A 10,408-nucleotide genomic window follows, 5' to 3' on the forward strand; every position below is an offset into this window, starting at 1 on the left:
CAACCAACTTTATAATATTACTTGCGTGAATCACTATAGTATTCTGCTTTACTACAGATGTAATGACCAATCTATTTTTCAAATACATACTATATATAGTTATGAGAGCTAGTGACCATTTTCTCGAGTTGTATACATGTTAGAAGAGTATAATCACCTTTATAAAGAAATATTTATATTGTAGCTAGTAAGAGCAGGATCTTCTGGAGTTCATGTCCATTTGTAGCTGCACATAAACATGACATTTGTCTCTTGTAGAACATCAGTTGAATGCAGCATCAATAATATAACTATTAAAATAGACCTTGCAGCTTGTCTTTATGGAAGGCTCAAGCATACTATATTCTTTCTTCTTCAAATCATAAAACATTTTAAGAAGCAATAAAAGATGAGATCTATCTTCAAAGCTATTGAAAATTTTTAAATTCTTCAAAGGCCCTCAGAACTCAATCTCACACTCAGCATTGACAGGATCATCTTCTTCTGTAACAGGTGACCTATCAGTATATGTACTGTAAACTAGAAGGTTAGCTGGTAGTGTTTTTGTGTTTGTAACAATTGTCAGTTCCACTACACACTGGGATTGGATCAGTCTGATCATAATGTTTCCAGCATTGACACTAATTTGGGAGATATACTTGATGGACCTGAAGTACTCACCAATAGTTTTTTTATAGATCATGAACTATATGCTCTTGGAGAGCCATATAAATCAACTATCTTGGGATAATGCTAAATAATGTACTAGTTAATTGTGAACACGCCAATGTTGATATCTGCTATAGAAAGAAGACTCTCTAATAATAAGTTTCATTCCACAAGATTACTAAGAAAAAAGTAAAAGTAAGTTATTATAAAAAATAAAATAAAATATAGTATTAAACATACTTTCTTATCAAGGTTTAACTCTCTGCTGATAACTTCCAGCTCATGAGTAAATTGCATATTTGAACCAGATCAAGTAATGCCTTTTGGGTGACTAAGTTCTGAACACACTCTGCAACTAATGTGGGAACAACAAAGAGTAAAAAGTCTGCTCAATTCACAGCTCTAAAGAAACTGACATTCTTTGTCACGTCTCTCCAAGCACTATGCAACAATGTATGGATTGTGGATTTTGCGGTTATCATTGCAGCAATAATCTCCCTTTGAGTGGCAAGAGAAAGACATAGAGAATGCTTGATTCTATACTTTCTGCATACAAATTCTCATACCTGTTTACCAATTCCATGGCACAGATCATACATCTTGTCTAACATGAAAAAAAATGGACCAGAGAATGTTTTCATCAAAGCCAACAGTAACTGACTATTGAGCCCCTTTCTGTCTTCACTGCTTGCCAGATTGTAGTTTCTGAAACTCTTCAGTGAGCGCGTCTGAGTTCCAGGTAACATTCAGAAGTACTGGTCATGTTTAGGAGTTTGGCCCACTACGTGATAAATACAACAGTCATTCTCACTGGAAAAAATAAAAAAATAAGGTGATTTAAATATGGGGTATAGTATAGTATAATTTCTATATTTAAATTACTTGATTTTTTTCCACTTGTACTGAAGATGACTATTGTAAATGAGTATTGACTACTGCTGTAATTGAGAATAAGTCTGAAGGAAATAATATAAGGTCTCAGCTATTCCAGTCAAAGGTGTCTACCGATTACTTTATTATTTAACACACAGGTTTAGCATGCATAATAGTGATTATATTTCATATGATGATATCACCATAATATGGGATACATCAGTGGATTATTATAAGCATAATTATAACTCATAAACACATTTACTTTTGATGTTAATACTTCATTGGGACTACACACATTTATATAATTAATCATACATTAATTATCCCAAGATCACGTTGCTCTGATTATGGCTCAGATAGGATCGATTACCTGACCCCAGTCATATAATTTTCCCGATCCAAAATAATATAAATAGCAGTAGTAGTTCAGTGTAGGAACCTGGTCAAACTTTGATACAAAATCCTTTCTCAATAAACAAAACCTATACAAGTTCTCACGAATCTTCGTTCCTAATCTCAAATCTTCAATTCTTTCTCTTAAAAACTTCTTCAACTTCAACCATCACAACAAAAACAATAAATAAAAAATATATCCATTTGAGAAACCAATAAAAATGTATTTTTATAAAATACACTACAGTGCAATTATGTCTTATCCAATAAAAACAATGATTAAGCAAGAAATATTTAAAAGAATCTAAATTAAAAGAATAATGGATTAGTAGTAACCAATAGCATATAATATTTCAACTATACTTAAAGAAGTTTTGTCCAATTGAAAGACAAATATTAGCAAAGGAAAAGATTATCAATATATTAATAGAATCTTAAAACTACCAGTAAGCGGAGATGTATTAAAATGCACATGAACTCAGGGTTAGAAAAAAGGGAGGAGGACACAAAACGCACCCTGGCTTCCCCTCCAGAACCACCTGTGAAACCACCTCTAAAACTTCTATTTTTTTGGCGTAGTGTATTCTTATATCTTTTATATTTTTTATATCATCCTTGTATCTTATATTCTTTTTTAATTTTCTCTATTTCTTATGTTTTTTTTTAATCTCTATATGCCCCATCTTTCTTTTCTTCTTTATATACTCCAGTTTTTTTCTATTCTCTATACATCTTATACTTTTCTCTTTATTCCCTATATGCTCTATACGCCATTACACAGTTTAAATAAAATCAAATTGCCAATTCATTAAGATAAAAAGAATATCTAAAAAAAATAACGTAGTTGAAAAAATAAAAAATAGTACTTATGTTACCATTTTGTTTACACATTCTAAAAATTATTAATCTTAATAATTATTGACATCTTTGATATTCAATAAAACATATATATCAATACTCAAAGTGGTCATTACAACTTACAAACATTTTTTACAGTATTGAAAATATTGTATAGCAACAAAAAAAGTGTTTTCATGTTACTTTTTTAAATTGCTACAAATGACATTACCATCTTACAACAAACGGCGGAGACTTTATTGGGTTTCAACCAAAAAAATGGCAGTTATATACCTACTTTTGGCCCAACTGCCATTCATCCTGCCGTAGTGTAATCGCACAAGTAAAATATCAATAGCATTAAATATTAAAAGAACTTGTTATCAAAAAATATGATGAAAAATCAATATTTATTAAATATAATTATTATAATATTTATATAACTTTTTAAATAACTTTGCAATTGACTTGTTAAATAATTAAATAAATAAAATATTGAAAAATATAATAAGTTATATAATTTATAATCTATTAAATGTGATTTGTTCTTTAGTATCGTTAAATATAAATAAAATATTGAAAAACAGTTATTAATTTATAATCATGAAAGTAATTATGCTTGTACAGAAAAATATATAAAAAAATAATATTAATTCTAAGTTGATTTGTTTAGTTAAATATAGCAAGAAAATAAGATAAGATATATAATTGTATAATGTTATATTTGATAGGATGATAACTCTTTTTATTGTATTTATTGATGTTTTGCTCTACAAATAAGAAAATCGATTTCTATTCAGTCACAACCGGTATTAGAAAATGAAAAATAATAAAATATAATTTTTTAAAATTATAAGAAATTCTACAACATCACCACACTGCCAGATAACCAAAATATTGTTAATATATTACTATTAATTTATATATTTTGTACCAAGACAATTAAGTGGGTTGATGGTGTAGTGGTTATCATTCTCCGTTTGGGTCGGAGAGGCCCCGGGTTCAAATCCCGGTCGACCCCTTTTTGATCCAATATTGTGTCATTCCTGATCTGGGTTTGTCGGACATTATTTTGATGAATCCGTAAAATCTGAAGATAGTTAACTGCAGTACTTCTTTATGCGCAGTAATATCTTCCTGAGCATTAACCGCAGTATAATGACTATTTCTTTAATTAAATATAAATAATAACTACTGTGGATAATGCGCAGTATTAGTTTAGAAAACTATATAAGACAATTCAATTCATATCAATAAAAAGTATCTTTTATTCTCTCTTTGATTTTACGTATACTCCTTGATCCCCAGTGGGTTTGACCTTTTGACTTTGTTATAGTAAAAGGAAGACCAACCCAGATCGGGAACAACATCCGTAAAATCTGAAGATGGTTAACTGTGTCGTTTCTGATCTGGGATGGTCTTCCTTTTACTATAACAAAGTCAAAAGGTCAAACCTACTGGGGATCGGAGAGTATATGTAAAATTGAAGAGAGGATAAAAGGTACTTTTTATTGATAGGAATTGAATTGTCTTATATAGTTTTCTAAACTAATACTGCGCATTATCCACAGTAAACTATTATACTCTATTTAATTAAAAGAGAAGTCCTTTTACTGCGGTTGATGCTCAGAAGATGTTACTGTGGTTAATCTTTACAAGACATTACTGCGGTTCGTTATCTATGAGATATCTTTGACATACAGAACTGCTGTGGTCAATTATCTCAATTTCTCGGATTCATCAAAATAATGTCTGACAACTGCAATATACACCTACTGACATTTCTTTCATTTATGGTAATTTCTAACAGTACAGCTGTTTCTATTGATTTAGAGTTCCAATTTTAAGTTGAGCCTGTTAAGGCTCAGATTTAGGTGTACAAATTTGATATAAATGAGCCAAAAGTGGATTAGTGTAATGTTTTAAGTGTCATGATAAAATTTTAGATGGTACAAAAATCTGAAATGGGGGGGGGGGGGAGGAGAAGTGAAGAGAGCTGGAAAAGAAGAGATTTTATTAGACAAACCCCCACTGAAAAAATGACCTGACATATGTATATGTAAAGGCGTAGTTACTCAGGTATCAAGATGGGGTTTAACATTGAGTCCAAATACATATCACCATGTAACAAGTTCGTCTTAGCACCATGTGCTATGACCAGCTATACACATGTGTGGGGTCAAATAAAAATGACAGAGATATAGTTCTTTAGCACTTTCGGTGTGTTGATCTGACTTGGGATATTGAAAAGAGTTTTTTGAAACCAAGGTTTTATTTTTATATGTTTTATATGGAGCTTTAAAGGTGGATAATATATTTATTTTTGATTTTGACACAGTAGTATAGTTCAACATTACACCTCTTTGTTATCTTTTATATCCAATTAAATTCAGTACTTGAGCAATTCTTTGGATTCTGAACCATATTATAGTTCAATCATTTTTATTTTAATTCCAGAAATTGCTTTATTGGTAAAAGTTTATAATAGTGTTTATTTGGAAAGAACAAAATGTTTCTAGAACTATAACAATCTTATAGTATTGATTTATTGGATATCCATTATTGCTTTTACTGGTCTGCTTGATACTATTTGAATAGAATAATTATCTACAGAAAAGAAATACCTGAAAATATAAAAAGAAAACAGACTGTTCGCTGAAATACAAGAGTCTTTAAGAAGCATAGACAAATTATTAGCTGTGTGCTGGGTACTACATTTAATGTAGTATGCTTTTACATTTTGTGTACACTTTTATACTTACATTGTAAATATTGGAAAAGAGCGAGCAAAAAATAGATGTCGATATTGCTTATCTATGGCATTTCTTATGATATCTTTCACTATAAAAACAATGAAAAACATTAATTTTTGTGAATCAAATAAAATAATAAATAATTTACATATCAGTAGCAAGAATATATATTAACAGAAATAGATTGTCTTTGTAAATACTTGATAGAACTCTAGTGAAAAAGAATAATGTTTTATGTTAACACATTATAATCTTAATATAATTAAAAAAACAAAATAAAATAGTAATCCTTACCATGTGATGTCATTCCTAGTAGTATGATATAAGGGAAATCAAAGACGGGATCAACAGTATTCATCTATAATAAGACTTTATTTTAGTATGATATATGTTAAAATAATATATATATATATTATCATGATGTTTTTAACCAAATTCACTTGTAGCAGTTATTCTTGATGATCAAGTCTGTAATAAAGAAAAAACAAGTCAGAAGGATTTTTATAGATGTCAATTGCGCAAAATATAATATTGACTTTTGTTAATCTGGACAGCAATTGTGAAATGAATGCATTTAAATGAGAGCAAATGAGTATCTATTATGATAATAAAAGAATTTATTAATTTTTATTGTTTATAAAAAAGTATATAATAAAGAGGTATGTTACCAAAACAAAAGCCACTAATATAATAATGACAAACGTTGGAAAAGAGGAAAAGAGCAGAAACGAAGAAAGAAAAAGATATAATTTTTTTTCCACGTTTGAAACAAAATACCAAAAAGCTTATCCAATAAACGATAGCAAAAGAAAACTGAAAAGAGGTGATCAATTGAGACCAAAAAAAGTATCAAGGCTGATTTGCATCTCAGTGTTTTAAGAAGTTGTTTTTGAAGTGTTCCTGAACCATCACTACAGCCTATAAATACTTAATATTTCTACTTGCAATTCAATGTCACTCACTCTTAATTATATCATCTCAACAAATCTACGTTGCAAATTTACTGTAATTTACATAACAAAAAGGATGGATTGTCTCTTATAAAAAAATAAAAAAGAAAAAGAACTAATATTAACAATTGAAAATATTATAATGTATTACAGATAATGCCTACCTCTAATCATAAACTTGCTTATTCTCTTGCTAGCACTGATGTCCAGTTGCTACAAGCTTTGAATGCAATGAAAGAAGAGATGAAGGCTATGAAGGATAAGATCACACTGATAGATACACAAATTGATGTAGTCATCACTGGTAACACAACCTCTATCAATGGCATTGATACCTTGTCTGCCCTCCCAGCACCTGTGAATGTACCTACTATTGTTGCACCCACATCTGCTGCCCTTCCCACCACCGAATCAGGTGATACTAACACTGTATTTGTAAGTATAAAGATATAAAAAACACTTGTCAATCTTGTTGCTAATTAAAATATGATAGGGATACATTCATGGTTATATGTGGAGCCCAAAACTAAAATCAAGAGACCAAGCAGAAATCCAAGTGAATGCCATAAAATCAAAGTGGGCAGTTGATATTTGTTTTGATCACTCTCCAAATAGAGAGTTAGTCAAACAAATCTTGTATTACTTGGAAAAGATGTTTGCTGGCACTGATATGAGGATATACGACCTTCGTAAGTGTGTATATACAAACTTCTGTATTAGACATTGCCAGCAAAGGGAACTTCCAGAAACAAGACGAGCCTTGAATACTAATTCAAGAAGATCTGGCCATGAAACTGATGTAAACTATATTTTCAATTTATGCTAAAGAATAACAATTAGAATATTAATTTTATTGTCTTTTTCCTTTAAAACTACACTTGCTGTGGCCTTGCTTATGATACTTACAAGGCTGACATTGATCTCAAGATGAGTCAAAACTGCTCTGGACTGATCCAAAAGTTGGTCATGTCTGAAGGCGAATCAGACTATGATATGTCCCCCTCTCAGCCAAGAAATGAGATTTGTGTTGCTCGCCCAAGTTGGAGAAGTGACAAGATAAAACCTAACTTTTTTTGGAATGATGCCAGACTAATTATTAATATATGTTTATTACTTAGCTTAACAACTTCATTACAGAGGTTGACTTGTTTGTTGTAAAGCAATTGGGTGCAAATTCTTTCCAACTGCTTAGAAGAGTTTATGATAGAACAGTGGAATCAACAGTCCCAATTAATTTAGATCCTGCTCTACCTCAATGGGCTCTTAGAAATGAGTCATAAATAAAACTCGTTTTTTGTTGTTTTTTTTCTTTTACTCTCGAAATTTCTTAACACAAATGTATTATGCGCAACATATATAATAAGACTACATTAGTTTATGTATTGAAATTTTTTATTAAAAAAGAAATGTATTAAATATTAATTGTATTGTTTGTGCGGTAAAGCATTGAAAAGTATTTTCTTATTATTTGTGCTGATTTTATAATCACATGCTGCAACAACTAATGATATCCAATGTACTGGCAAGATGCATTCAAAATCACATGCAATAAATTCTGCATTGCAGATGTCGGCACTTTCTAACTTTCTTGAATGATCATGCTCAATCTGGAACTACTTAATAAATGCAAACACGTGTTTATCTTGATAAACGATACGTGTTTGGAGCTCTGTGCTGTCTACTGGTGGAGTGAAAGAGTGAAAGAAAAGGTACTGAATTTGGCCAGTGTATGCCAATCGATTATTGCCTTGACTTCCAAGGAACAGAGATTGCACAAATGAGCTGCGACCAGAAGCATTGTTACAGCCTTTGTATACCTGGCCAAGCAAATTGATTGATCTCAACTTTGTGATCTGATTGTCAACAAAGGAGAAGGAGGAGGACGGAAATTGGTAAATTTCAAGACCAGGAATGTGATACGCAACTTTATAATAATCAAGCAAATGAGAATAGTCGACATCACTCATTGCTGATGAGGGCTTGATGTGAAGAGGAAACGTAGAGGGAGGAAGAGGTTCATTGCCCAGGACTGGAAGAGAAAGGTTTGAGTACGCTTGGATGAAGGCTGCTAATCTGAACGGACGTTGTGGGAAAGTTATCTTGTTTTTTAAACTGGATGGTTGAGCAGTGGCAGTAAGCTTGGCAAGAAGCGGAAGAAAGGGGACTTGGCTCGGACATTGGAGAATGGCATTGACATAGTCACCCTTGAAAGTATCTTGGACAAAACTCTGCATATACGTAGCCTCAAAAGAATTTTTTCTGTTCGTGCTTACGTTCTTTAACAAACCATTATATTGCTCAAACTCAAAGAGCCAATAGCCATTTACGGGTCCAAAATCACGAATGGTCTCATGAAGATGGAGGTGCAGATGCATATTGCAGGTGAGGACATTAGTGGTGTAAATACGTTTGCATTCATTACAGAATCCTTGAAGAAACTGATAAGCATCATTGAGGTCAGAGAATGTGATACTTGGCTTCACTAAATTATGGCATGCATCAATGAAACTGATCCAGTTGTTAAACATTTCAGTAGGCAGAACAGCCTTCAACAAGATGGGGAAGTATATCAGAACCCAAGACTTCCATTCATCTGCTTTCATGTGTCCAAAACCCTTTCCAATCTTTGATCACAGTACCATGTAATCATTTGGTACCACCATTTTATCTGCTATCTTCTGCATTGTAACAAAATCCCTTTCGGTGATTTTTCTCTCCTCAATCCACCAATCCATCATTCCCTTCGGCGTTTCTAGGAAAAGATTATGCATGGGATCAATGATCATTCCATGTACTAGATCAAAGTATCCAAGGCGATGCAACTGCGACCATTGAACACCATTTTCGACTTCCAGCTGATGCCTTTCTGAGGGTGTACTGGCACTCTTTCACTCCTCAGCATGCAACCTGTTCTGCAAACCGTTTCGAAATTGCCATGTCGAGTACTGGGTGTTGCTGAAGTTGACTTTAGTAGATCTAGACAACCTGGGGAACTGCGTGACACATTTTGGGCATGCGCATGTGCTGTTGTGTGCCATAAACCTACTAGTTTTTCTTGCGGTGGGAATGTCACATGCAACCATGAGCAACGCTGCTCAGACATGGACACCAGCTGGGCACTCAAAAGTTGGGATGGTTATCCCCTCAAACAACTTCAACAACTCATTAACCATTGGCTTGGGATAATGGTTGATCTCATCAGTCTTGGGCTCCTTAGGACCAGGCATCATACCAACAAGTATGATATTCTTGGGTTTAAACCTCTCCTCATGAGGCAAGTTGTTGATAGCAAAGTAGATAGCACCGGAGGAATAGTTGACACCTTTGAAAGGCTGGAACCAGTCAATTTTCAAAGTCAACAATAAGGAACGAGGTTCAGCAACAAACGATACATCATCTTTGTTGTGGTGGTTGAAGTTGAAGAAGTTTTTAAGAGGAAGAATTGAAGATTTGAGATTAGGAACGAAGATTTGTGAGAACTTGTGTAGGTTTTGTTTATTGAGAAAGGATTTTGTATCAAAGTTTGGTCAGGTTCCTACACTGAACTACTACTGCTATTTATATTGTTTTGGATTGGGAAAATTATATGACTGGGGTCAGGTAATCAATCCTATCTGAGCCTTAATCAGAGCAACGTGATCTTAGGATAATTAATGTATGATTAATTATATAAATGTGTGTAGTCCCAATGAAGTATTAACATCGAAAGTAAATGTGTTTATGAGTTATAATTATGCTTATAATAATCCACTGATATATCCCATATCATGGTGATATCATCATATGAAATATAATCACTATCATGCATACTAAACCTGTGTGTTAAATAATAAAGTAATTGGTAGACACCTTTGACTGGAATAGCTGAGGCCTTATATTATTTCCTTCAGACTTATTCTCAATTACAGCAGTAGTCAATACTCATTTACAACATTATCCTCCACCAGATTC

General features: G+C 32.4%; 6 protein-coding genes and 1 non-coding gene across 7 annotated transcripts; 3 read left to right on the top strand and 4 right to left on the bottom strand.

Annotated features, from left to right (window-relative positions):
* Positions 1-439: 439 nt before the first annotated feature.
* Positions 440-1,394, bottom strand: PHYBLDRAFT_145980 (hypothetical protein; the record flags this gene model as incomplete). Its single annotated transcript, XM_018431572.1, has 4 exons — positions 440-647; positions 922-1,003; positions 1,065-1,089; positions 1,215-1,394. The coding sequence occupies 4 exons, from the start codon at positions 1,392-1,394 to the stop codon at positions 440-442; spliced, it is 495 nt and encodes a 164-aa protein (XP_018290704.1).
* A 247-nt stretch (positions 1,395-1,641) lies between these two features.
* PHYBLDRAFT_187145 (hypothetical protein) lies at positions 1,642-4,124 on the bottom strand (the record flags this gene model as incomplete). Its single annotated transcript, XM_018439336.1, has 5 exons — positions 1,642-1,811; positions 1,895-2,077; positions 2,434-2,509; positions 3,049-3,130; positions 4,043-4,124. 5 exons carry the CDS (start codon positions 4,122-4,124, stop codon positions 1,803-1,805), a joined length of 432 nt encoding a protein of 143 aa, XP_018290705.1. The 3' UTR covers positions 1,642-1,802.
* On the top strand, positions 3,703-3,775 carry PHYBLDRAFT_t142. The gene has a single exon. It is a non-coding gene; the product is annotated as a tRNA-Pro (tRNA).
* A 2,076-nt stretch (positions 4,125-6,200) lies between the features above and the next one.
* Positions 6,201-7,737, top strand: PHYBLDRAFT_73075 (hypothetical protein; the record flags this gene model as incomplete). The annotated part of the gene is made up of 5 exons (XM_018442772.1): positions 6,201-6,353; positions 6,611-6,892; positions 6,951-7,256; positions 7,367-7,505; positions 7,595-7,737. The coding sequence occupies 5 exons, from the start codon at positions 6,201-6,203 to the stop codon at positions 7,735-7,737; spliced, it is 1,023 nt and encodes a 340-aa protein (XP_018290706.1).
* A 333-nt stretch (positions 7,738-8,070) lies between these two features.
* PHYBLDRAFT_73076 (hypothetical protein) lies at positions 8,071-9,060 on the bottom strand (the record flags this gene model as incomplete). The annotated part of the gene is made up of 1 exon (XM_018442773.1): positions 8,071-9,060. The coding sequence occupies one exon, from the start codon at positions 9,058-9,060 to the stop codon at positions 8,071-8,073; it is 990 nt and encodes a 329-aa protein (XP_018290707.1).
* Positions 9,061-9,087: 27 nt separating this feature from the next.
* On the bottom strand, positions 9,088-9,339 carry PHYBLDRAFT_113343 (hypothetical protein; the record flags this gene model as incomplete). The annotated part of the gene is made up of 1 exon (XM_018428340.1): positions 9,088-9,339. A coding segment is annotated over one exon (252 nt), but the record flags the coding sequence as incomplete, so codon positions are not given.
* An 18-nt stretch (positions 9,340-9,357) lies between these two features.
* On the top strand, positions 9,358-10,149 carry PHYBLDRAFT_73077 (hypothetical protein; the record flags this gene model as incomplete). The annotated part of the gene is made up of 3 exons (XM_018442774.1): positions 9,358-9,592; positions 9,813-10,057; positions 10,141-10,149. The coding sequence occupies 3 exons, from the start codon at positions 9,358-9,360 to the stop codon at positions 10,147-10,149; spliced, it is 489 nt and encodes a 162-aa protein (XP_018290709.1).
* Positions 10,150-10,408: the final 259 nt, after the last annotated feature.

Source organism: Phycomyces blakesleeanus (genome assembly GCF_001638985.1).
Source record: "Phycomyces blakesleeanus NRRL 1555(-) unplaced genomic scaffold PHYBLscaffold_12, whole genome shotgun sequence".
In the NCBI taxonomy this organism is placed as follows: Eukaryota; Fungi; Mucoromycota; class Mucoromycetes; order Mucorales; family Phycomycetaceae; genus Phycomyces; species Phycomyces blakesleeanus.